Source organism: Salvelinus fontinalis, unplaced genomic scaffold (genome assembly GCF_029448725.1).
Source record: "Salvelinus fontinalis isolate EN_2023a unplaced genomic scaffold, ASM2944872v1 scaffold_0251, whole genome shotgun sequence".
Lineage (NCBI taxonomy): Eukaryota > Metazoa > Chordata > Actinopteri > Salmoniformes > Salmonidae > Salvelinus > Salvelinus fontinalis.
This window is the reverse complement of record NW_026600460.1, coordinates 31,901-59,441: the sequence shown is the minus strand read 5'-3', so window position 1 is coordinate 59,441 and position 27,541 is coordinate 31,901. Positions and strand designations below refer to the sequence as shown.

Here is a 27,541-nt window from a genome sequence, read left to right as displayed (position 1 = left end):
TGTGGAGTGGTTGAAAAACGAGTTTTAATGACTCCAACCTAAGTGTATGTAAACTTCCGACTTCAACTGTATGTGGTGTTGAGGGACAATGGGGGTGTTTGTGCTGGAGAATGCAACTTCATTACACTTGTATTGAGAAAGCTTACTAGACAGAGTTGATCTGTGTCATGCAGTGTTGGGCTTCATTAGGCCTCCTCTGCCATGCTGTGGCTGCGTTTACACTGCACTTCCCACAGTTCTGCATTTGCACCACACATACCAAAGTCCGTAGGGGTGATTGATAGGGCCCCACAGCTCCTAGTGGAGAAATGCACAATTGTGTTCTACATCACCCACTTAGTATGATATGTTATATCCTTTTTGGGGTTTGTCAACAAAATGGGTCACAGGCCAGCATTTGGTGTCACTGAAGGTCCTTTCAGATAAAAAGGGAACACACTGGCTTGGGTGAGTATAGAGTTTCCATTATTGGAAATTGATGAAAAAAATGTATCACTAGCCACTTTAACCTGTCTAGGACACACGTTCCCGCTAATGGTCGGTTTACATTGGTGCCATGTTCAGAAATGCCTCCAAAATATCCGAAGTAATTACAGAGGGCCACGTCATAAAACAGAAATACTCATCATAAACTTTGACGAAAAAAGCATACCATGCAATAATCTGAGACGGCGCTCAGAAGTAACAATATTTCTCCGCCATGTTGGAGTCAACAGAAATACGAAATTACATCATAAATATTCCCTTACCTTTGATGATTTTTCATCAGAATGCAGTGCAAGGAATCCTAGTTCCGCAATAAATCGTTGTTTTGTTCGATAATGTCCATTACTAGTGTCCAATTAGCTACTTTTGCTAGCACGTTTAGTTCACATGTCCAAAAGCTGGCGCTGGTCCAGGCAAACTCGGACGAAAACTTCAACAAGTTATATTCCAGGTTGAATAAACTGGTCAAACTAAGTAGAGAATTAATCTTCAGGATGTTATTATCATATATATCCAATAACGTTCCAACCGGAGCATTCGTTTTTGTGTACAGAGTAATGGAACGCAAGGCGATATCAAGAGTAATGTGCGTAACCAGGAACTGACATTCTGCCAGACCACTGACTCGAATAGCTGCCACCCGGTCCCGCTTCATTCCACGTTCTACTGACTGTTGACATATAGTGGAAGGCGTAGGAAGTGCAAACAGATCCATATCTTACTGGGATGTGAAAAGGCGATGAGTTGAAAATCAACCAGCCCCAGAATTTCCACTTCCTGTTTGGAAGTTTGCCTGCCCTATGAGTTTTGTTATACTCACAGACATAATTCAAACAGTTTTAGAAACTTCAGAGTGTTTTCTATCCAATAGTAATAATAATAATATGCATATATTAGCATCTGGGACAGAGTAGGAGGCAGTTCACTCTGGGCAAGCTATTCATCCAAAAGTGAAAATGCTGCCCCCTACCCCTAAAAGGTTTTAAACAATGCCACTTAATATAATAATGTTTACATACCCTACATTACTCATCTCATATGTATATATACTGTACTCTATATCATCTACTGCATCTTATGTAATACATGTATCACTAGCCACTTTAAACTATGCCACTTTGTTTATGTTAGAGCCGATTTGGGCATATTTTGTATAAAAGACTGAACATACTGAGCTCCATGTACATTTGTGTAAATATATTAAATATTAATGCATATGATGAAATATTAGGTACGTACCTTTATGATTTATTTACCGGATTGAGATATATTCATTTGTTATTAGTGTAACTCAGTTTTTGGCCCCCCCCTCTTGCCCATTCATTGTACTGTGTTAATTGTGTTAGTATAAAGGCAGGAAGTTGGGCCTTCGGGGGGAGGAGTCCTTGCTAGATGCGGGAGCGGTATAGTTTTTTGACCATATAGACATATAGACATACAGAAAGACAGACAGGTCATATTATATTATGTATTTGCATTTCAAGTAATCTCTGCTTTAGGTTGATTGGAGAATACCTTTTGTTAGATAAGAAGAATAAAAAAAAATTGTTGCACTATATCCCTGGATCTCATTGAATGTTTGGCCGTTTGGAAACGTTAAGTGTGGAATGTATGCGTCCGAAACAACCCCGCTTCAGGCTTGGGCAGTGGCCATGGTAAAGAGGAAAGGAAGCCACTACATTCAAGTCAAAAAACTCCGTGAAGGATTACTACCGGAAGGAAATCTCCGGTTCGGACTCACGCTGGATTTTGTTCTATTTGTAATTGCATTCGGACCATAAGGACAGCTCGCTTGGAAGGATTTGAACTCCTAGATTTCGCCAGCCGTGAGTAACCACTGCGAATGAATGAGCTGCCCTGTTCAATGCGATCGTTTGATCATGCATATTATGGAAGCGCAAATGTGCTTATAATTGGAATGTTTGATAAACTTGGGAATGGAATTCAAAATACAGCGCTGTGAAAACAATTAAGAAGTTTAAGTTTGGGAAACACAGATCCTATGCACAATGTAGCCTAATCATATATCTAATATTTGGCCTAACGTGGAAATGCAATCCATCAACGCAACGAATGGAACTTAAGGATCTAAAGATACTGCGTGTTAAAACTTCATTAAAGGGACAAAACCTCAACGGGATGAAATGTTTAAAACGCATATAAAATGCCAAACTTGCACATGTGCAATTCAAAATGGGTCAATATGCTGAAATGGATGACTGTGTTTTTAAAGATTAAAGGAGGTCTAAAGGGGCATTACGTTTAACAATCAAACCAACAACCGTGTCATTGTAAATTGAGTGAACTAAAAGTGAATGATGGAGGAGGAAATCCCAAATAAGACTCCACTGGAGAGGGCAGAGGAGCATCTAAATTCACTCTATGCAGCCCGGAGAGGCAAACTTGGAGTGTGTACACGCAAAATGAATGAAATAAAAGTCCTTCTTGTTGATGGAGGAAACATTGCAACTGTGAATGAGAGTCTTGAAGCATTTGATGCTGTGCTCAATGACTTTAAGAATGCTCATGAATCTGTGCTAGAGCTGGTCACAGAGGAGGAACAGGAACAGGAGAGCATTAACTATTATCAACCAAGAATGAGAACTTATGAACATTTCCTGAAAGAGGTGGAAATATGGAAAAAGGCTGAAGTTGAGCCACAAACGCTCATTGAACCACATGACAGCATTTCCAATGTGTCAAAAATATCAAGTAAAACTAAGTATTCTAAGACTGCTTCCTCAGTGTCCTCTGAACGCCTTAAAGCCGAGGCAGAACGAGCAGCTCTACTAGCTCGCCAAGCATCATTACAAGACAAGCATGCATTGGAACTGGAGAAAGCTCAACTGAATGTTAGGATGGAAAAAATGGCACTGGAAACAGACATAGCAGCATATAATGCCAAACTGAAGGTCCTGGAGAGTACTGAGTCAACTTCTCAATCCCATTCTGTGGCAGCCCATTTACTAAGCCAAGAAGATGGAATGAACTCTTATTTTGAGAAACAGGAACCAGAGGTCTATGTGGAACCTGAACCATCACCTGTTGAGTTTGCTGCATTAGGTGCAGTTCCAAAGACCCCACTACAAAGAGTTTTACAACAACCGACCACAAAGCCATCAAACCCTATTCCGAAAACAGTCGTAAACCACACTCTTCAGCAGCCAACAGCAAGGTCTAGCAATCGACACAGAATCAACACTGCGGGTATCAGCCATAATACCAGCCATGATAACCTCTCTACTGTCATGCAAAGGCAGAATGAAATTGCTGACCTCCTTGTACTACAGCACAAACAAGCCACACTCCCTGTTAGGGAGATACCTATGTTTGACGGTGATCCTCTAAACTTTAGGCCATTCATGCGTGCATTTGAGCATGGTATAGAAGACAAGCAGTCACCAGGATAGGCTCTATTACCTGGAACAATACACCTCTGGTCAGCCCAAGGATCTGGTCCGTAGTTGTCTGCATATGGAAGCCAGAAGAGGCTATGCAGTAGCTAAGAGGTTGTTAAAGGAACACTTTGGCAATGAAATCAAAGTCACCACTGCTTACATGGAAAAGGCTTGGAACTGGACAAACATCAAACCCGATGATGGAAAGGGACTGGGTGGTTATGCACTCTAAGAGGTTGCTGTAACGCTATGCAAGACCTACAGAACATGGAAGAGCTTAATCTTCCCTCCAACATAAAGCTGATCATGTCAAAACTTCCCTACAAACTAAGGGAAAAATGGAGGTCTATGGCATGTGATATTTTAGAGAGAAGTCACCTGAGGGCCCAGTTCAGTGACCTGGTGACGTTCATGGAAAAACAGGCCAAAATACTGCAGGATCCGTTGTATGGAGATATTCAAGATCCCCTGTACAACAAAAGGTTTTTAAAACCCAAAACAGAAGCTGACTTTAAACAGCAGTTCAAGTCCAAGAGTAGGGGAAGCAGCTTTGCCACTACAGTAGCTGTAGTGGCAGATTGTGACTCTGAAAAACCTTTAAAAGAACAAACATTCAAAGTAAAGAGACCAGGCACCTACGCTTCTGATGCTCCCAGTATCTCATGTATATTTTGTGCTGGTGCGCATTTATTGGTCGACTGCCAACAGGTGAAGGCACAGCCACATGAATTCAAGGTTGAGTTTCTGAGATCAAAAGGCCTTTGTTTTGGCTGTTTGATGAGAGGACACTTAAGCAGAGAATGTAAAAAAAGGATGACCTGTCAGAGCTGTCAAAGAAAGCACCCCACTATCCTGCACATTGAAGGAAGAGAGAGATTTAGATCTCAAAAGGCAGATATGAGTGGTGTAGCAGTAAAGCGGGAGGAGACTGTCAGCAGTGCTCTTGTTTCACTGGAAGCTGGTGAAGATACCGGGGCCGGTACAGATTGTGCACTTGCAATTGTGCCAGTTCAAGTAAAGGGGGCAAATGGAAGCAAGTCTGTGTTAACCTATGCGTTTCTCGATTCTGGTAGCTCAGCAACATTTTGTACGGAGAGACTCATGAGGCAGTTGCAAGCTAAAGGCAGTGCGACTGAAATTCTGCTACGCACAATGGGGCAGGAGAGTCCTACCAAGAGCTTTGAGATATCTGGATTAGAGATTGGCAATGTGGAAGGCGACACATCTTGCATTACCAAAGATCTACACCCAACATAAGATCCCAGTGACAAGAGAGAACATTCCCACTCAGAAAGATCTCAAAAGGTGGCCATACCTGAAAGAGGTTCAGTTGAAGGAGATTGATGCCGACGTCGAACTTCTGATTGGCGTAAATGCTCCAAAGGCAATGGAACCCTGGCAAATCATAAATAGCCAAGGCAACAGTGTATGGTATGCAGTGAAAACCCTCTTTGGATGGGTGATGAATGGTCCTCTCAACAGTTGTACCATGGCAGAAGAATCTGGGCGTCCTACGGTGATGGCCAATCGTATCTCAATGGCCGACCTGGGGGTTCTTCTTGTAAATCAGTACAACCATGACTTCCCTGAGAGAGTATGAAGAGAAAAGTGAGATGTCAGCTGAGGATCGTAGGTTTATGGAGATTGTATCAAGCTCCATAACCCTCAAAGACCATCACTACTACTTACCGTTGCCCTTTCGCAACAAAGATGTAGTCCTGCCAAACAACCGTGACATGGCAAAGCAGCGGGCTCTAAATATTATCAGGAAGTTCAAGAAGGACAAAGGTTATGCTGCAGAGTACAAAGGCTTCATGGAAGAGATGATAACAAAAGGTTACGCCGAGAAGGTACCACAAGAACAGCTCCTCAGAGAGAAAGGCAAGGTATGGTACATACCACACCATGGCGTTCACCATAAGCGCAAAGGAACGATACGAGTGGTGTTTGACTGTTCATCATCCTATAAAGGTACATCTCTTAACAGTGAACTCCTTCAAGGCCCTGACCTGGCAAACACGCTTATAGGAGTCTTGCTAAGATTTCGGCAAGAGCACATTGCCATGATGGCAGACATCGAAGGAATGTTCCATCAAGTACGTGTCCATGAAGATGACTTAGACTTCCTGCGATTCCTATGGTGGCCGGATGGTGATACTAACAAAAGATTGGAGGAGTACAGAATGACAGTACATCTTTTCGGTGCTATATCCTCTCCAAGTTGTGCAAACTTTGCACTGCGAAAGACTGCAGAAGACAACTGTGAGGGGTACGATGAAGAGGTGATTCAAACAGTCAAGTCCAACTTCTATGTTGATGACTGCCTCAAGTCAGTGGCCACAGAAGAACAAGCCATAGCTCTCACAAGAAACCTCAGGGATGTGTGCTCTCAAGGTGGGTTCAAATTGACCAAGTGGGTCAGCAACAGCCGCACTGTACTAGCTTCTATCCCTGATGAACACAAAGCCAAGCAGATAAAAGAACTGGACCTGGACAGAGAAAAGCTGCCTGTTGAAAGAGCACTTGGAATCCGATGGAACATTGAAAGGGATGTGTTTACCTTCCAAGTCACTGTCAAGAACAGACCCCTTACAAGAAGAGGTATTCTCTCAACTGTCAGCTCTATTTATGATCCATTAGGTTTCCTCGCCCCATTCGTATTAAAGGCAAAGCAAATTCTTCAAGTGCTCTGCAAGCTAAAGTGTGGATGGGACGAAGTCATCCCTGAAGAACACTCTATTTCATGGAAGAGATGGCTCTCAGAGCTGGACCAGCTCTCCAGATTCCAGATAGACAGGTGTATGATGCCTGAGAACTTTGGTCAAATCAAGGCCGCACAGCTGCATCACTTCGGTGATGCAAGTGAACAAGGTTATGGCACGGCAAGCTACCTTAGGTTCACAAACGTTATGGAAAAGGTCCACATCGCATTCATACTGGGGAAATCAAGGGTGACTCCACTCAAGCAGATGACGATCCCCAGACTGGAACTTGCTGCAGCAACATTGGCAGTGCGAGTGGACAGGATGTTAACCTGTTGAGGATGGGGGCGCTGTTGTCACTATTTATGCTAATCGTGTAATTTTTGAAACGGCTTCCCACAAAATTCTTGATCGTACAATATGCATATTATTATTATTATTGGATAGAAAACAGTCTATAGTTTCTATAGGAGTTGAAATTTTGTCTCTAAGTGGAACAGAAGTCATTCTACAGCAATTTCCCTGACATGGAGTCAGATTTCAGAAATTTTGGCCCCTGATCTGGAGTCAGTTAAAAGGCCGCAGTTATTGCTATGAGTATACGGACACTGCTTACGTCTTCCCCTGGATGCCTTTACGTGATGACGATTTGAATGGGGTCGATTGCGCGTTCACAGGCACTATAAATTAAAAAACCCTGTAGCTAGCAAGTCTTTTCTTGCTGCGTAATGCGCCTGGAGGACATCGACCCGCACTTGTTCCAAGCATTAGTGGAGGGAGTAATATTACTCTGGTCATGTTTCTACTCGTTATGGGAGTTAAAAACATAAGGTAGTTAATTTAAAGCGTTTTATAGCAATTTATATCCGTTTAGTGCGATTTTGGGACATTTATTTCTGAAACGCTGTGAATTGCTGGGCACGCTTCCAGTTCATCCCGAACGCGGTTGGCATTTCCACATGGCAAGAGGACAGCTTTCCACCAAAAGACGATTAGACCCAAGAAAGGATCCTTTGCCCAAGATACTGATGGAAGAACAGCTCAAAGTAGGACATTTTTATTATGATAAATCGTGTTTCTGTCGAAAAATGTTAGTGGCTTAGGACGCCATGTTTTTTGACGTAGCTTCGCTTGGCGCAAACTGTATTGAAAAGTAAGGATAATTTAAAAAATGTAATTCAGCGATTGTATTAAGAATTAAATTGTCTATCAATCCCTGTCCACCCTATATTTTTTAGTCACGTTTATGAGTATTTATGTATAAGAGTAGATCACTGTCTAATATGGCGCACGGACATTTTCTCACCAGCTGGGCTACATTTCACATTGTCTAACCATGATTTTGGTGGCTAAATATAAACATTTTCGATCAAACTCTATATGGATTGTGTAATATGATGTTACAGGAGTGTCATCTGAAGAATTCTGAGAAGGTCAGTGAAAAAATTAATATATTTTGGCGATGTTGACATTATCGCTCACTTTGGCTAGAATCAATGCTGGGCTGCTATGTGCTATGTGCTATGCTAATATAACGATTTATTGTGTTTTCGCTGTAAGACACTTAGAAAATCTGAAATATTGTCTGTATTCACAGGATCTGTGTCTTTCGATTAGTGTATGCTGTGTATTTTTACGAAATGTTTGATGATTAGTAAGTAGGTAAACACGTTGCTCTATGTAGTTTTTCTAGTCCATTTGTGACGGTGGGTGCAATTGTAACCTATGCCATCTACCTGAAATATGCACTTTTTTCTAACAAAACCTATCCCATACCATAAATATGTTATCAGACTGTCATCTGATGAGCTTTTTTCTTGGTTAGTGGCTATCAATATCTTAGTTTAGCCGAATTGGTGATAGCTACTGGTGTTGGTGGACAAATAAAAGATGGTGGATTATGCTAATGTGTTTTTAGGTAATAGATGTACATCTTTACATAGTGTCTTCCCTGTAAAACATTTTAAAAATCGGACATGTTGGCTGGATTCACAAGATCTGTGTCTTTCATTAGCTGTATTGGACTTTAATGTGTGAAAGTTAAATATTTTAAAAAAATATTTTTTTTTAATTTCGCGGCACTGGTTTTTCAGTGGGGGTGGGGGGGGGAGTGCCGCTAGCGGCACCCTCATCCTAGACAGGCTAAGGTTGGAGCTCCAGATTGAACTTGAGGAGTCAACTTTCTGGACAGACAGCCAGTCGGTGCTAAAATACATCCGCAACGATACCAAGAGATTCCATACTTTTGTGGCTAATCGGGTTGCTATGATCCGTGACCTATCGAAAGCAAAACAGTGGAGGTATTTGAACTCCAAACACAACCCAGCCGATGATGCCTCAAGAGGATTACATGTTGAAACTTTCCTGAACTCAGAGATGGCGCAAAGGACCAGAATTCATGGAGAAAACAGAAACACAATGGCCGAAAGTCCCCGAGGAGCTTGGCTCCATCCCTCCAGATGATCCAGAGGTGAGAAAAGACGTCATCGTAAACAGTACATGTGTGGAAGAAAAGAGTCCGACCAGCAAACTGATTGAGTACTATTCAACATGGAACAGCTTGAACAAAGCAGTTGCCTGGATGCTGAAACTGAAGAGACTTCTACTACAGTTAAGCCAGAAAAGGAAAGTTCTCACCCAAACTGATCCAGTATCAGATCAGAGTCTGACAAACTCACTGAAGGAACAAATTGACAAGTTCAAACTGACGTTTGGAAAAGAAAGTCTGTCTGTAGATGACCTAGATGAAGCAGAAAAGGTCATCATTCGATTTGAGCAACGACAGCACTTTAAACAAGAAATTGCACTAGTTGTAAAAGGAAAACAATGTGCCAAGAGAAGCGGCTCAATCTGTAAGCTTGATCCAATAGTTGACAATGGCATTCTGAGAGTAGGAGGAAGGTTAAGCAAAGCTGCTATGCCTACGGAACTAAAGAATCCTATGATCCTGCCCAAAGACTCCTACATCTCCAGACTGATCTTACTCCACATCCATGAGCAGGTTGGCCACTCTGGGAGAGGTCACATGCTTTCTAGACTTCGCCAGCGATATTGGATACCCTGTGCCAACTCCTTAGCAAGGAAGATCCTTAAGAGCTGTGTCTTCTGCAGGCGGATGCAAGCTAGAGCTGGGGAACAGAAGATGGCTGACCTTCCACAAGATCGGGTAGCACCTGATTTGCCGCCTTTCACCCACGTGGGCATAGATTACTTTGGCCCCATAGAGGTGAAGCGAGGCCGCGTTCATGTGAAGCGGTATGGTGTGATCTTTACTTGCCTTGTGAGTCGAGCTGTCCATCTAGAAGTTGCTAGTTATCTGGATACTGATTCCTGCATCAATGACCTGCGCAGGTTCATCTGTCGAAGGGGCCCAGTAACAAGTATCAGAACAGACAATGGCACCAACTTTGTTGGAACACACAGAGAGCTAGGAGAAGCTCTGAAAGAGCTGGATCACAACAAGATTCAAAATAAATTACTGAAGGAAGGAGTGACATGGTCATTCAACCCTCCCTCTGGAGCCCACCATGGGGGGGTATGGGAGAGGTTGATCCGACTGGTGAAAAAGATCCTCTATTCAGTCCTTAACCTGTTGGGGATGGGGGCGCTGTTTAGACTATTTATGCTAATGTGGCTAATTTTTTAAACGGCTTCCCACAAAATCCTTGATCGTACAATATGCATATTATTATTATTATTGGATAGAAAACAGTCTATAGTTTCTATAGGAGTTGAAATTTTGTCTCTAAGTGGAACAGAGCCCATTCTACAGCAATTTCCCTGACATGGAGTCAGATTTGAGAAATGTTGGCCACTCTTCTGAAGTCATTTAAAAGGGCACTGTCGTTGCTATGACTATACGGACACTTCTTACGTCTTCCCCTGGATGCCTTTACGTGATGACGATTCCAACGGGGTCGATTGCGCGTTCACAGGCCCTACAAATCAAAAAACCCTGAAGCTAGTCATTCTTTGGGAGCTGCGTCATGAGCCTAGAGGACCCCGGCGCGCACCTGTTCCAAGCGTTAGTTTAGCCTGTTATATTTCTCCGGTCATCTTTTCACTCGTTATAGGAGTTAAAAACATCATAAGGTAGTTAATTTAAAGCGTTTTATAGCAATTTATATCCGTTTAGTGCGATTTTGGGACATTTATTTTTGCAACGATGTGAAAAGTTGGGCACGCTTTTCAGTTCATCCCGAACGCAGTTGACATTTCCACATGGCAAGAGGACAGCTTTCCACCAAAAGACGATTTCTCCCAAGAAAGGATCCTTTGCCCAAGATACTGATGGAAGAACAGCTCAAGGTAGGACATTTTTATTATGATAAATCGTGTTTCTGTCGAAACATTTTAGTGGCTTAGGACGCCATGTTTTTTGACGTAGCTTCGCTTGGCGCAAACTGTATTGAAAAGTAAGGATAAATTAAAAAATGTAATTCCGCAATTGTATTAAGAATTAAATTGTCTATCAATCCCTGTCCACCCTATATTTTTTAGTCACGTTTATGAGTATTTATGTATAAGAGTAGATCACTGTCTAAGTGGCGCAAGGACATTTTCTGACCAGCCTGTCTACATTTCACATTGTCTAACCATGATTTTGGTGGCTAAATATAAACATTTTCGATCAAACTGTATATGCATGTTGTAATGTGATGTTACAGGAGTGTCATCGGAAGAATTCTGAGAAGGTTAGTGAAAAAATTAATATCTTTTGGCGATGTTGACTTTTATCGCTCACTTTGGCTAGAATCAATGCTGGGCTGCTAATTGCTATGTGCTAAGCTAATATAACGATTTATTGTGTTTTCGCTGTAAGACACTTAGAAAATCTGAAATATTGTCTGTATTCACAGGATCTGTGTCTTTCGATTCGTGTATGCTGTGTATTTTTACGAAATGTTTGATGATTAGTAGTTAGGTAAACACGTTGCTCATTGTAATTATTCTAGTCCATTTGTGATGGTGGGTGCAATTGTAAACTATGCCATCTACCTGAAATATGCACTTTTTTCTAACAAAACCTATCCCATACCATAAATATGTTATCAGACTGTCATCTAATGAGTTTTTTTGTTGGTTAGGGGCTATAAATATCTTAGTTTAGCCGAATTGGTGATGGCTACTGGTGTTGGTGGACAAATAAAAGATGGTGGATTATGCTAATGTGTTTTTAGGTAATAGATGTACATCTTTACATATTGTGTCTTCCCTGTAAAACATTTTAAAAATCGGAAATGTTGACTGGATTCACAAGATCTGTGTCTTTCATTAGCTGTATTGGACTTTAATGTGTGAAAGTTAAATATTTAAAAAAAATATTTTTTTTGAATTTCGCGGCACTGGTTTTTCAGTGGGGGGGGGGGGGGGGGTGCCGCTAGCGCCACGCTGATCCTAGACAGGTTAAAGAGCAAGTACTGGATGATGAGGCTTTGCAGACAGCCTTGTGTGAAGTTGAGGCGATTATGAACGACAGACCAATCACTACTGTAACAAATGACCCTAACGATCTAGAACCCCTGACTCCGAACCATCTGCTTCATCTGAAAGCAAAGCCAGTCCTGCCACCAGGACTATTCCAGAGAAGTGACCTATACTCACGAAGGAGATGGAAGCAAGTACAATATATCACTGACCTCTTCTGGAAGAGATGGATCAGGGAGTATCTTCCACTTATGCAGGAGCGGAACAAGTGTAACAAAACTAAGAGAAACTTCAGTTCTGGTGACCTTGTGGTCATCGTCGATGACACCGCCCCAAGGAACTCTTGGCTAATGGGGCGTGTGGTGAAGGCTTTGCCAGGGGCCAAAGGTCTTGTCCGGAGCGTCATGGTTAAGACTAAGACCAATATCTTACAGAGACCTATCAATAAACTCTGTCTGCTCCTTGAGGCGACGAAGTGAGACACACACACACACACACACAGTGCTCCATCTTTGAATCACGTGCACCTCTGATTCGTTGATGTCGTACTCTTACATTCTTTGATGTCATACATTTTTTGGACGTCAAACTCTTGACATTTTTTGGAAGTTGAACACCTTTACACTTCAACTCAGACTGAGATCTATGGACTATTTTCCTATATGGCACCTTGTATATTTGTATATAGCTATGAACTGTAATGGTGCTCTGGTATAGAATGGTGCTCTGGTATAGAATGTTTTTGTATTGGCTCTACGTTTGAATATTAAGTAATTGTTGTGCATTCAGTGCCGTCAACAATTAGGGGCCGGTATGTTAGAGACGATTTGGGCATATTTTGTATAAAAGACTGAACATACTGAGCTCCATGTACATTTGTGTAAATATATTAAATATTAATGTATATGATGAAATATTAGGTACGTACCTTTGATTTATTTACCGGATTGAGATATATTCATTTGTTATTAGTGTAACTCAGTTTTTGGCCCCCCCTCTTGCCCATTCATTGTACTGTGTTAATATAAAGGCAGGAAGTTGGGCCTTCGGGGGGAGTCCTTGCTAGATGCGGGAGCGGTATAGTTTTTTGACCATATAGACATACAGACATATAGACATATAGACATACAGAAAGACAGACAGGTCATATTATATTATGTATTTGCATTTCAAGTAATCTCTGCTTTAAGTTGATTGGAGAATACCTTTTGTTAGATAAGAATAAACATTTTTTGTTGCACTATATCCCTGGATCTCATTGAATGTTTGGCCGTTTGGAAACGTTAAGTGTGGACTGTATGCGTCCGAAACAACCCCGCTTCAGGCTTGGGCAGTGGCTATGGTAAAGAGGAAAGGAAGCCACTACAGTTTACATACCCTACATTAGTCATCTCATATGTATATACTGTATTCGATACCATCTACTGCATCTTGCCTATGCCGTTCTGTACCATCACTCATTCATGTATCTTTATCCCTTTACACTTGTGTGTATAAGGTAGTAGTTGTGGAATTGTTAGGTTAGATTACTTGTTGGTTATTACTGCATTGTCGGAACTAGAAGCACAAGCATTTCGCTACACTCGCATTAACATCTGCTAACCATTTGTATGTGACAAATAAAATTTGATTTGATTTTGAGTTGTGAGCTTTGGAGACATGCTGCTACTGTAGCTTTCATCGACTTGGTAAAGCCCTGAATCGAGGTCATTCCTCCCACTAAGTTAATAGACTTGCTTTTTCAAATATATTTTACACTAATAAATTGCTTTCATTTGTGGCCCAAAATACGTTTATGTTTGTGGTGATTTAAACTGATACATCTTTTCCAATAGTAAAGTCTTACTGATTCCCCCATTTTTATGTAAGCTTCAAATAGTAGCCTAGCAGTAAAAGAGGTGAGCCAGCAACTGGAGGGTTACCAGTTCGAATCCCGGGTCAGACGCAAAGAAGTGAGCTAGTAACCAGAGGGTTGCTGGTGTGAAATCCTAGATACCATATCCTGCCGTTGTGCTCTTGAGCAAGGCACTTAATCCCCCACAACAGCAGCGCCCAGTGTGGCAGCCTCCTGCACCTCTCCTAAACCTGTGTATGTACACTGAGTATACCAACAATTAAGAACACCTTTCTAATATTGAGTTGCAACCCCCTTTTACCCTCAGAACAGCCTCAATTTGCTGGGGGAGGACTCTACAAGGTGTTGAAAGTGTTCCACAGGGATGCTGACCAATGTTGACTCCAATGCTTCCCATAGTAGTGTCAAGTTGGCTGGATGTCCTTTGAGTGGTGGACCATCCTTGATACACACAGGTAACTGTTGAATGTGAAAAACACAGCAGGATTGTAGTTCTTGACACAAATCGGTGCACCTGCTTGGCACCTACTACCATACCCCGTTCAAAGGCACTTCAATCTTTGGTCTTGCCCATTCACCCTCTGAATGGCACACATACACAATCCATGTCTCAGTTGTCTCAAGGCCTAACAATCCTTCTTTAACCTGTCTCCTCCCCTTCATTTAGACTGATTGAAATGACATCAATAACGGATCATAGCTTTCACCTGGTCAGTCTATGTCATGGAAATAGCAGGTGTTCTTAATGTTTTGTATACTCAGTGCTTGTATTTCGGAGGGCTTGGGTTAAAAGCGGAAGTCAAATTTCAGTTGGACCTTGTGTGTAATTGCTCAATAAAGTGGAGCAGTCTTGGATTCCTCTGGGGAATTCCCTGAATACAGCTGCCCGATGTGCTGGCATATGAAGCACCTGGAAAGCAGGAATGGAGTTGGCTAGCCAAGTGAGCAATCTCCTTTGCACCATCTAGACAAACATGTAATACTAAACTACACAACAGGTTGTACGTGTACAGTATTACATACCCAGCTCTACACCTGGTCTTGTCTCGCGGTGTTCCGGGAATGTCAGTTGCTGGTAGAAAAGACACAGCCCCTTCATAGTGGTGATGTGTCAGGAACGTCTTAAAACCTGCACAAAACGACATCATGCCATATCACTAGCAACAGCAACAGACTACCGTAACAGTCCCAATGGTTGTATTTCCTAAAACAGCTAAAGCTACTCCTCTGACCCACCTGAAAAGTCATATCTGGCTGGTCCCATCCAGCGTTTCCTCTTGCTGTCTGCCAGCACGTCACCAGAGAAACCGTATCCAAGCAGGGAGATGGAATACCTCAAGAATGTGTTGTGATGGACCGAGCACACGTCCATTGGCTGGAAGTCTCCTGTGAAGACAGGAGTCTAGTATGAGTGATCCTCCACAGATACTGTGTGTGTGGGGTACAGTGTCTTAAAGAGGTGTGATGACACACTATGTGCTTTTACTATAAAAAAAAGCACACCCATCCACCCACACTGACCTCCAGCAGTTTCCTCTTATCTCAAAAGCTTTGAATAAGTAGGTCACGGCTGTCACTTGTTGGTCAGCTGAGTGTGCCATAGCGATAACATAGAAGTGACAAACACGAGACATTTCTATTCACAATGAATCTCCAGGAAAGACCTGGAACAGAATGCAGAATGCTTATGCTACTAGTCTGTGCTGTATAAAAATGTCAGTTACACTATTTTTAAAGGCATTTTAATTGCCTGCACCCACCCACTATGACATGTAAAGCTGAGGTCACAGGGTCATTGATGCCGGCAGTGGCATAGCAGATGCAGTCCGTTGAACCTGGATACCACACAAAACAAGACAATGATACATTATGTTCCTGCCTACACAGACAAAAGCTAGCAGTGTGTGTGTTTGTAATAATAATAATTTGGTGGGTGCTTATAATTGCCCCTCTCATACATGTACACGTGTGTACTAATATGCATGTATTGGAAATGTTTATTGCATATCCCAACACCCTTGGAGACTGGGATCACGGCCAGGGTGTGTGTGTGTGTGTGTGTGTGTAAGATGGAAAAAGGGAATGCGGAAATCAACAGATAGTGTAGTGTAAATGAAATGGACCTCATGGTTGACATTAGTTTGTAAACTTACGCAGTCAGGTCATAAACTGAGCTATTGATGTGATCATTGCTATGTAAACATAGTGGTGTGTTTTTTTAAACTTTATTAGGATCCCATTAGCTGTTGCACATGCAGGAGCTACACTTCCACATAAAACAAATTATACGACAGAGTACAGAATAGCTATAGACAAGAACATTGTTACATTAAATCCAAAATATTAAATCTAAATAAGAGGATCACGTGACCCCTGAACGAGATGGCCGCATGAACTAGGAGCTCCGCACAAGTAGTTTCCAATTCTTAATCTTACCCCCACTTCAAGTTTAAACTCATTTAGCTTTAGTCAAAAAGTCATGGCGGCTACAAAAGGCGACACTACAGGTGACATTTTTACCCGGACTCGAGCATTAGCGACGGAAAAAGCCTCCAAGAAGCAGCTAGCTTCAGAAACAGCTAGCGCAAGAGGACCCTTAAATCTATTGACATGGAACTGCCATGGTCTAGGTCATGCAATAAAACGGAAAAAGATACTATGTGCTCTAAAAAAGGAAAAAGCAGACATCGCGCTATTGCAAGAGACACACCTCTGTGATGCTGAACATGCCAAACTCCGCAGAGCTTGGGTGGGACATGTGTATTTCTCATTCTTTCAAATCCAACAGTAGAGGTACGCCTTTGTCCAACTCTGCTTTGACCTCTGCAAAAACATCGAGGTCACAGAGCTGGAAATTCAACACCTCCATGCTATCAAACGAAGCATTCCATACATTGGTAACTACATGGATAGACAACTACACACAAGACAACAAAGAATCTCCTGTTTCTCCGGCGACAATGTGGGACGCTGCTAAAGCCACACTAAGAGGTCATCTAATTGCATATGCTTCCTCTAAGAAAAAAGCAATGGAAGCACACAGGCTAGATCTGGAGGGGGAGCTGGAACGCTGTGAAAAAGTACATAAACAATCCCCAGACAGCACCTCCTGGAGTCAACATAAAGCAGCCAAAGCCAAACTGAATTTGGACTATACTCGGGAGATTTAAAAAATAAGTAAAATCATCTTTACTAAACAGAAATACCATGAGTAAAACAATAGGCCATGTAGATTACATGCTTATCAATTTAAAAAAGAGCAGTCAGAGCGTACAATTATGGCTATCCAAACAGCAGAGGACGAGGTCACATATGACCCAAAAAATATCAATTTAACTTTTCATGATTTTTACTGCAAACTATATACCTCTGAGAGAAAACACACGGAGGCAGAACTCCACTCCTTCCTAGAGGGAATCTCGCTACCTAAACTATCAGAGACCGACCAAGAAGATCTCAACTCCCCCTTCACTCCTGAGGAGGTCCAGGAGGCAATCACCTCCATGCCACCTAACAGGTCCCCAGTCCCAGATGGATTCTCCAGAGAGTTCTACAAAGCTTTTTAGCCCCAGCTTAGCCCTATTTTCATGCCAATGCTGGAGGATTTTTGCAAAAACGGAGTTCTCCCAGAATCAATGCACACAGCTCGCATTACAGTGTTGCTCAAAAAAGACAAGGACACCATATCCTGCTCCTCCTTCCGGCCCATAAGCTTGTTGGATTCCAAATTGCTCGCCAAAAGACTAAACACTCTTCTTCACAAAATAATAAAAGTGGACCAAACTGGATTTACTAGAGACAGATACTCTTCTGACAACATTCGCCGTCTTTTTGATATTATTGATCAAGTAAACGCACAGAAGACCCCTGTCCTGCTGGCTTCACTGGATGCTGAGAAGGCGTTCGACAGGATGGAGTGGCGCTTTCTGTTCTCAGTCTTAGAAAAGTTCAATATGGGCCCAAACTTTATTAAATGGATCAAATCACTATACTCTCATCCAAATGCCATGGTGACTACTAACGGACCAAACTCTGACAGATTCCATTTGGGATGGGGCACAAGACATGGGTGCTCGCTGTCCCCCCTGCTCTACTTGTTGGGGGCGGAGCCTCTGGCAGAGTTGATAAGGAGCAATCCAAGTATTATAGGTGTTCCTGCAGGCGGCCTGCAGCACAAGATTTCGCTTTACGCGGATGATGTCTTGCTCTACATATCCAACCCTGAGAAATCCCTTCCTCCCATTTTAGACACAATTGCTCAGTAAGGCACGTTTCCAGGTTCTAAGATTAATTTTAACAAATCCACTGTCTGCCCTCTCAATATTACACTCACCAGTTCTATGAAGACACTATGTCCATTCCAATGGAAGACACAGGGGTTTCAATACCGTGGGATATTCATAACACCAGATCTGAATAGGCTTTTCAAGGAGAATTATCTTCCACTCCTGGATCGAATCAAGAACGATCTCCAAACCTGGATCTCCCTCCCAATTAGCTTACTAGGAAGAATTAATGTCATCCGTATGAACATCCTCCCTAGACTGAACTATTTATTTCAGATGCTACCATGCTACCTCCCAGCTTCCTTTTTCAAAACAATTAACCAAAGCATCACCAAAATTTATATGGGGCAATAAAAAACCTAGGATCAAGCTCTCCACTCAATCGAAAGCTGAATCTAAGGGCGGTCTTGCCCTTCCCTCCCTTCAATTGTACTACTGTTCTGCCCAAATCCGCAACATGCTAACATGGATCACAACAGACAAGAGTCAACGTGGATCCAGATAGAAGCCCAATCCTGTGGTTCATTGCCACTAAGCTCAACTATATTCATTAATAACTTTAGTGAAGTGGGCAACATAGCCAAAACCTTTGTGATTTACAGCACCCTACTAGCGTGGAGGGACTGTAAGAAATACCTGGGCATTTCCTCCCAAAAATGTTCTCACTCGCCTATAGTAGGCAACCCAGACTTGCCAAAAGCCCTGAGGGATGCCAACTTTAATCTTTGGCATACTCTAGGAATCAGGACCTTTTCAGACCTATTTCATCAGAAGACCACTACACTGAAATCCTTTCAAGAGCTCTGCAGTGAATTCAATGTGCCAAGATCCCTTTTTTTTTATATCTTCAAACTAGACATGTCATTTCCTCATTTACTTCCAAGAGGGGGTTTAGAACTCAGTTGAATGAAGTTGAAACCCTTCTTGCCACAGCACAATCCATTAAAGGCAAAATATCTTATATCTATAGACTCCTTTCTGAGAAAGGAGGCTCCTCCTTTGAAAATAATCTGGGAAAAGGACCCTGGTCTGACTATCAGTGATGAGTTATGGGCGGAGGTTTGCGACAGGGTATACTGCTCCTCTACTAATGTAAAAATGAAAGAATCTAATTACACATTTTTGTACAAATTTTATTACACTCCCTTGAGACTCCATAGAATGAAAACAGACATTTCTCCTAACTGTAAAAGATGTACCTCTGAAAGTGGAACCTATATGCATGTATTTTGGAGCTGTAGAAAGATTGCCAGATTTTGGCAATCTATACATACTGCTGCACAGAAAATACTAGATGTACAGTTTGATATGACCCCGTGTATCTATCTTCTTAATGCCCAGCAGGACTTTGTTCTTGATCCTGACAGAGAAAAGTTGCTTATGACCATTACATACTTTGCTAAGAAATGTATTCTTCTATTGTGGGCCTCTAGTACCTCTCCTACATTTAAAATGTGGATTGACCAGATTGTTGACTTTCTCCCTCATGAAAAGCTCACTTTTGACCTACACAAGAGACAGCCCAAGTTTGATAGACTCTGGTCTCCACTACTCAACTATATTTCAAATTGGACAGAGCGAATGGGGTGATCAGGGAGATGAGCAGATGCGTGTTGTGTAAGGTGCTGTAAAATCTAAAAACTAATTATTGGCGTCATCTCAGCTAAGGCTGGAAATAGCTAATAAAGAACCTTGATAGTGCTGCTGCAAGTTCTATATTTTACATTTTGTAATAATTATTCTTTGTGTATATATATATATAACAATTTTTTATTAATTTTTTTTTTTTTTAAGTCTGTCACATCTGTGAATGTGGAATGTGTTTGGTTGGTTGATTGAAAAACAAACTTTAAATTGAAAAAAATATATATATATATATATAAATAACATTCTATATTGTCAAGACACCAAGAGAGGAGAATGCTTGCAGATGGCATGTATAGAATGTGTACGTGCTTGTGAATGTCTGCGTGTGGTCTTGACTAACCTGCGGATATAATGCCGATGCGGACACTACAGGGTACCAGCTTCTCCTCCGGGCTGTTCTGGTCCACTCCGTTATCCCTCTGTGTTCGAGAGACCAGGCCCTGAACTATCTCGCTGAACATGCCGTCCCCGCCTACACACACCACTCTGCATAGAGGTCAAAGGTCATGTAACACAGAGGTCAGAACAACAAAACTGATCTTTTTGTTTGTCGTTTGAGATTAATATACTTGACCAGGGGTGTTTTTAGTTCAACTGTGATTGGTTGAATATGATTTAGTGACGGTTGAGCTGAAAACCAGACTACAAAGAGGTCTTTAAAACAGACCTTTGATTACTATAGCGACAATGACATTGAGAACATCTCCATCCTCGACTCACCCATCATATTTCTTTAACTCCGCCTCTGTCTTCAGGTGGTCCCTGGCATGATTGGCATGCTCTGTAACTATGACAACAAATGACCAGGAAAGAGTTAGACGTCTTAGCATGCTTCACGTTTGTCTTTCAAGTGCTTCCTGTAGTTGGGATACACTTGAAATGTCAACTTGAACAGGTTAACAATTGATTCATTTATATCGCATTATGTTTTCCTAATTTGTTGCATAAATTGATATTTTGGACTTAAGGCGTAATCATTCACTCGCTTGGAGCAATATATCGACTAAGCATTTTCCATAAAGAAGTCTGAGATTGCAGAAGTCCTAAAGTAGACATTTTCTCTTCTCTAATTGTTAGACATTGAAACAATTTGAAGCTAAAGGAATAGTTTGATTTTATGTGCAAACATTTTCACACCCACCTTAGATGTTTTATATATCTTTTTTTACAATTGTTCAAATACTGTATCAATATTTTGATATCAACCCAAGCAGCTGTATAGTTAAATGCAATTCGTCAAAATATATGACTTTGACAAATGTTCAGTCTTTCGCTAGTCTGAGAAGTAAACGGGATGTAAAGGAATCCAGTATTCAACGACCATCATCCTTTCCAATGAGGAACTAGGATGATAGATGGCGGCCGTAAATGATGTCATATTCCTGTGCGGCCTGAGAGAGCTTGTGCCCATTTGCCTAGAGTGAACAATTTGACTTGGCCCATAAAGACTCATCTATTATTAAATCATGTTTAATGTCTTTGGCAGGCACTCACCAATCACGTCCGTGGAGATGGAGGCACAGGCGAAGAGAGGCGAGACTTTCTGCTCATAAATGCACTTGCTGCTTGCCCCCATAAGGGTTGATGTACACCAGCAAATGCTTGGGTCTGCTAGCTGCAAAAAGTCAAGTGAAAGCAATAGTACTGAACAATTAGTGCTCTTTGAGGTCGGTTTGGTTTCGGTTAGATTATTGAAAAAATAATCACGGTTTTCGCTAATGTATTTAATGCTTTAAAAATGAAATAACTGCCAAAACATTGAACATATTCCATCGTCTCTGTCAGGTCCACATTGGTAGACATCAATAGAAAAATAGGAAATGACTATGAAATCAAATATCAGTTGTGTATATTAATTCCTTATTTTTCATTTCTTAAAGTAATCTCATCTCTACTCAGGTAGTAGCAGTCAGCGAGCCAAAACTAACGTTCTCTGTGCTCCCCATACTGTACTGTCTAGTCATTCTATTTAGGTAGCCTATGTTGCAGACCTGTCTGACAAAATCATTTAACTAGTTCTTCAAAGTAGATAAGGCATACTTTCAAAATGTCTCTGTCCCTCTAAGCATTAATTTTTTTTTCATCCAGGATGAAATAGCAGTCAGATGTCTTTTTGTCCTGTATTGTCCTGTCCCGTATATATATATATATATATATATATATACACCTATCTTTTATATATGTATTTTTCCCAAAAACTCAACTTCAAAACGCTTTCCTGCAACCCGCCTCACTAATTACAAAAAAAGTATTATTTACCTCAAATCTGAAAATCCACAATAGAAGCTAGCCAGATTACTGGCTAACGTTAGTATTTCAGCTAACCACGGTTTGTGGTCATCAGCTATTCCTTTAGTTCTATCGCCACTTTAATATATCGCCACTTTTGTACAACGCGACTCAGACCAGAACATACTGAACCTATTTGTATCCATATCCCTGGGTTTCAACTGCAAGCTCTGGACATTTACACCTGGATCTCGCAGCTAGCTAGCTGCAAACCGTGTGTCTATTGGCTTACGTTGATCCCGGAGCTAACATCAATTATTCTGGAGCTAGCCAGCTGAAGAGTTCCATCAGCCACTCCAGGGCTACTATCACCTATCGGGACACGTTTTACTACCAATGCGGAGCCCCACAGGGCCTTCACGACTGACTACCGACGTTATCCGCCCGAGGGAGTTAACCAACTGCCACCTCCGTCGCGACCTTAACTGAACGCTCATCTGGGGCCCGCTAATCATTAGCTGTCTTATCGGCTGCTATCTGAATAAGTCTATCGGACAATTTTTATGGGTCACTATATAACTATATCGATTTTGCCAATTGGATTGATCCCCTCTACCACACAGAACCCCACTAATCTACCGACGGAAACGCACGAGGCGGCAAAAAACAGACCTCCATCCTATGCTAGTGTAGCGTGGTTCATTCTGCGTTGTGTACTTTTAATTGGGACGCTGCCACAACTGACGGTCTGCTAGTTGAAATCTTTTTATTTGCCCTGCACACGAAGAGACAACACACATTATGTTAACCCTTGGCGCAGTCACAGCTCTCAGGCACCTTGCTAGCCGAAGGTCAGGCAAAAGAGCGCCAAAAGGAAATAACAGGTGCTGCGTGTACACATTTGATGCACAACAGCACACCATACAATACAAGTAAAATTACACAGAACATAATTCGGACAAAATTAAAGACATACCTGCACACGAAGAGACAACACACATTATGTTAACCCTTGGCGCAGTTACAGCTCTCAGGCACCTGCGCGATCACATGGACACTCACTCAAACACGTCCCAAGTACTCACAAGTTACAATAGATAACAAGTTTCACAAAGCTCGCTAACTAGGGTAACATAAATCTTTATATTATCCACATTGTAACAAACTTATGGTTGCAAAACAGTACATTGTGTAACATTATGACGGTTTTATATTAAACAATTTCGGAGCCAAAGACAACATACCTTGCTAGCCGTAGGTCAGGCAAAGGAGAACACTAAAGTGGTATGGAAATACAGATAACCCGCGATGGGCCAAACCAAAATATACAAAACTTTTACAATCACATGTATGTACAATATTGATATGAAAAAGTGTTTGTACACCAAATAAAAACATTAGCTATGCAGCTGTAATTAAATTAAATAAAAAACTGAATTATTATTATTATTATCAAATTATTAACATCCCCTCTTGACCTGGCCTATTTGAATTGGTCCTTGTGTGCAACTTGGTGCATAATCTAGGGGTACAACATCACACTGCTACACTAGCTTGCTACCGATAGCCAGCTACCCGGCCAGCAGTCTGAATCGCCGTGACCCCAACCAACCTCTACTCACTGGACCCTTATGATCACTCGATTAAGCATGCCCCTCCTTAATGTCAATATGCCTTGTCCTTTGTTCTGTTTAGTGTTTATTGGCTTATATAAAATAAATGCAAATTAATTACTTAAATCATACAATGTGATTTTCTGGATTTTTGTTTTAGATTCCGTCTCTCACAGTTGAAGTGTACCTATGTTAAAAACTACAGACCTCTACATGCTTTGTAAGTAGGAAAACCTGCAAAATCATCAGTGTATCAAATACTTGTTCTCCCCACTGTACATACACACACAGATTTTCCAACAATTGTTGACAGACCGATTATTTCATTTATAACTCCCTGTATCACAATTCCAGTAGGTCAGAAGTTTACATACACTAAGTTGACTGCATTTAAACAGCTTGAAAAAATCCCGAAAATTGTGTCATGGCTTTAAAAGTTTCTGATAGGCTCAATTGACATGCATTTGAGTCAATCAGAAACTTTTAAAGCCATGACACAATTCTGTAGTGTCTGTAGTTGTACACAGTGAAGCATTGAGGATGAGTAATTGCGTTCTTAGAGTGATGTCATAATGGATCATGCGGTCATAAGAAGATAGAATCCTCTTGCTATTAGGCTAGAATCTTAGGTGGGAGAACATTCCTAGAGAAGGTTAGTTGGAGACGGTCATCATATTAGTAAGTCATGTTTATACATTTTTTAGTACATTTTTAGTAAGTCATGTTTATACATTTTTCCAAAAGTTATGGTGAATCTACTATAATGGAGAGGACGGTTTTAGGCAAATATGATAGAAATCCTTAGCCTACTGCGAGTATCTAACTCCTGTCTTATGTTTAAATTAATATTTTCTTGGTTAAAGATTGGTTTGCATTAACAGCATAGTGTACTGTACTATAAACATTTTGAAAAGATTTACACAAAATCTATAGTATAAAGAGAAGTTTGCATAATTGGTTGGTCACAGCTTTTTAAGTTTGGATACAGGGCAGTCTTATGGTGAGATGCAAAATAATGTATTAGAGACACTAGAAATGTAGGCATTGATGAAAGACACCGCATAGGTTAAATGCTTTAATAGTAGTTTGAATGAATGCATGTCAATTGTGTTTAGGGAAACTGGGAGGTTATGTTTTTTGGAAATACTGTCACTATAATCACAGGATACATAGCCGCAGGAAGTAGGGGTGCTGCAGCACCCCCTGATACATTGTAATAAATAAATACATGTTTAATTTTTTATTATTACAAATGTATTTTTACACCAAATTAGTGCACTAGGCCTTTGAGTGGAGAAAAATACTCAACAGCAGAGCGGAGAAAAATATTCCTCAGCACCCGCCCACACATCTTCCCTCATCCCTGATAGTGTGCTATGGTTCTTACTGCTAAGAGGTTAGAGGTACAGAGGGCTATATACCCTTTTCACACTACTGAGCCAATTCAGCCAAACGTTACATTGCTATTGTGTGATGTCACAGTGTGAAACACAATGTCAATTTCATAGAATTAGGAATTAGAATACTAGAATGGAAATGAACCTTCTTATGATTGTCCAAAAGTCAGCCATGTTGGTCAGGGAGTTGGTTAACCATGGTTTCCCAGTGCTGTGATAGGATATTGTGTAAAACAATTGGTATAAAAACTATTTCCAATTAATTATATGACAACATTTTAGGTTGACTATAATTTCATTACATCACATGCCTTACTTTTATTTTCCTGCATAAGTAAAAGCAGGAAATGCATCACCTATGCCGCTACAGCCATTCATTCCAATTAGACTGGTTTTTGGATTTCTCCCTGACCAAGATGGCTGCCATTTTCACCCCATTATGGAACTTTGATAGTTTATGACGTAGCCCCTCTAGTAATTTAATAGGATCTCTATGGTCAAAATATGGTTGAGAGGTTATATTCTAGAGATGGTTAGAGCAGGAATAGAAATATAATTGCTAGAAAGGACATCCCTATTCAATTCAATGTCGTGCTGATGGGTGCACCCTTAGCAAAGCAGGAAGTGTCCTCCATTAACCAAGAAGTACAGGATTGTATTGTGCTCATTATTTAATGTCAACTGACATTACACACATTTCAATGAGAAGTCCTTGCCATGGCGTTTCAAATAACAATGGCAATTGTGTATAACAATGCCAAGCTAGCCATTTTGAGTGTAACCGTGAGAGGGTGCAGTCAAATTGCCGGGGTCTGAGGGGATATTTCCATTCTACACATTCTATTTATATGAGAGTAGTTTGCAGAAGGGTTTTAGAAGTTTGCGCAAAGACACAGAAGTAAAATAAACTTCCAATTGACAATCTGCAGGGGAAATTGTCAGTAATTTGAACAATAATACAATTTCTGTCATTTTGGAATATACATTAAGGTCAAATTCATCTTTGGCAATTGGGTAAAAAGGAAAGATGGAACTGTTAAAAGTGATGTGCTTGATGCCTTTTGATGCCGATGACGTCTTTAGATTGTTTAAGGATTTGTTTTCCTTTAGCAGCATTCTGCAGGATGCTAACATTTACAAACTCTCTTTTAGAGCTCATTCGTTATGGAAGTGCAGAGTATTGGTCAGAGCGACTTGCATTTTGAGGTGGGCCTGCAAAGGAAAGAGGTGGGCAAGCTAACGCAATGGGCCTGTATGGAGGAGACGAGACAGATAGAGACAGAAGATGGAGATGAGAGACAACAGCAGGATTACCAGTATCTGGAGATGAATAGACAGAATATGTTGGAGGTGGAGAGGGACAGACTCGAGAGGATGAAGAGGGAGGAGAAGAAGGAGCTTGCAAAAATAAATCAGATGAAGGATGAAGAGTTGCTGTTAATGGAAATTAGAATGAGGGAAAGGACAAGAGAGATGGAGGAGGTTCAGGGAGAAATCTGAGAGGCAGAAGGTAGAAAAACAGATGGAGCTCCAGAAGAAGAGACATGAGGAGAGAGATGAGTGGGAGATATCTAAAAAGAAGAGCATGGAGGAATGGAAAGAGTTTTACAGGAAGGAAGAAGACTACCGAAAGGAAGAGGAATGGATGAAAGCAGAAAGGAAGGCAAAGAGAAAGGTGGAAGAAGGAAAGAGAAGGAGAAAGATGGGAGAAGAACAACAGATGCTAAAAAGCAAGCCAGTCTAACAAAGAAACTGAGTGATGGAAAGAGAAGAAACCTGGAAGAGAGAAAGGAAGATGAAAATAATATGGGAGAAAAGTGTGTTAAGGAAGCAAGGGACAGAGACAGGAGAGAGCTGAAAGAAAAGAGGCGGAGACGGATTGCAGAAGAAAATTTGACACACATGGAGAAACAAATGATGGAGATGGAGGACAGGAACAGAGAATTTGAGAGTCAGATTAGAGAAGAGAAAAGAAAGCACGAGGTGGAAATGAAAGAGGAAACTGGAACACATGAAGAATGAAATGTTTGGAAAAATTAGAGAGTTGGAGGAGGAGAGGAAGAGAAAACGTGAGAGTCAGATTAGAGAAGATATTAGAAAAAGATAAGAGGAAAGAAAGTATGAGGAAACTGGAAGACATGAAGAATGAAATGCTTGGAAAAATGAAAGCGTTGGAGGTGTGGAAAGGTAAAACATGAAGGGGGATAGAGAGGGACAGACTTTTCAAAGTATTTGATGGCACAGTGAGGTATAGGTAAAAAGGATGAGATATAGAGACAGGCAGAGCAAGACATACATACATACAGTATATCACAAAAGTGAGTACACCTCACATTTTTGTAAATATGAGTATATCTTTTCATGTGACAACACTGAAGAAATGACACTTTGCTACAATGTAAGGTAGTGAGTGTACAGCTTGTATAACAGTGTAAATTTGCTGTCCCCTCAATAACTCAACACACAGCCATTAATGTCTAAACCGCTGGCAACAAAAGTGA

The 27,541-nt window shown here is 41.1% G+C and overlaps 1 protein-coding gene across 1 annotated transcript in view; it reads right to left on the bottom strand.

Moving 5' to 3' along the window:
- Positions 1 to 23,076, bottom strand: part of LOC129844925 (ceramide kinase-like) — a 34,194-nt gene extending 11,118 nt beyond the window's left edge. Inside the window, exons 1-7 of the mRNA XM_055913086.1 lie at positions 23,007 to 23,076; positions 21,296 to 21,416; positions 20,522 to 20,588; positions 20,142 to 20,287; positions 15,629 to 15,703; positions 15,105 to 15,254; positions 14,892 to 14,997 (exon numbers count right to left, since the gene is read on the bottom strand). Coding sequence (XP_055769061.1) covers positions 14,892 to 14,997; positions 15,105 to 15,254; positions 15,629 to 15,703; positions 20,142 to 20,287; positions 20,522 to 20,588; positions 21,296 to 21,377 — 626 coding nt within the window. The 5' untranslated portion in view covers positions 21,378 to 21,416; positions 23,007 to 23,076. The remainder of the gene's footprint in view (positions 1 to 14,891; positions 14,998 to 15,104; positions 15,255 to 15,628; positions 15,704 to 20,141; positions 20,288 to 20,521; positions 20,589 to 21,295; positions 21,417 to 23,006) is intronic.
- Positions 23,077 to 27,541: the final 4,465 nt, after the last annotated feature.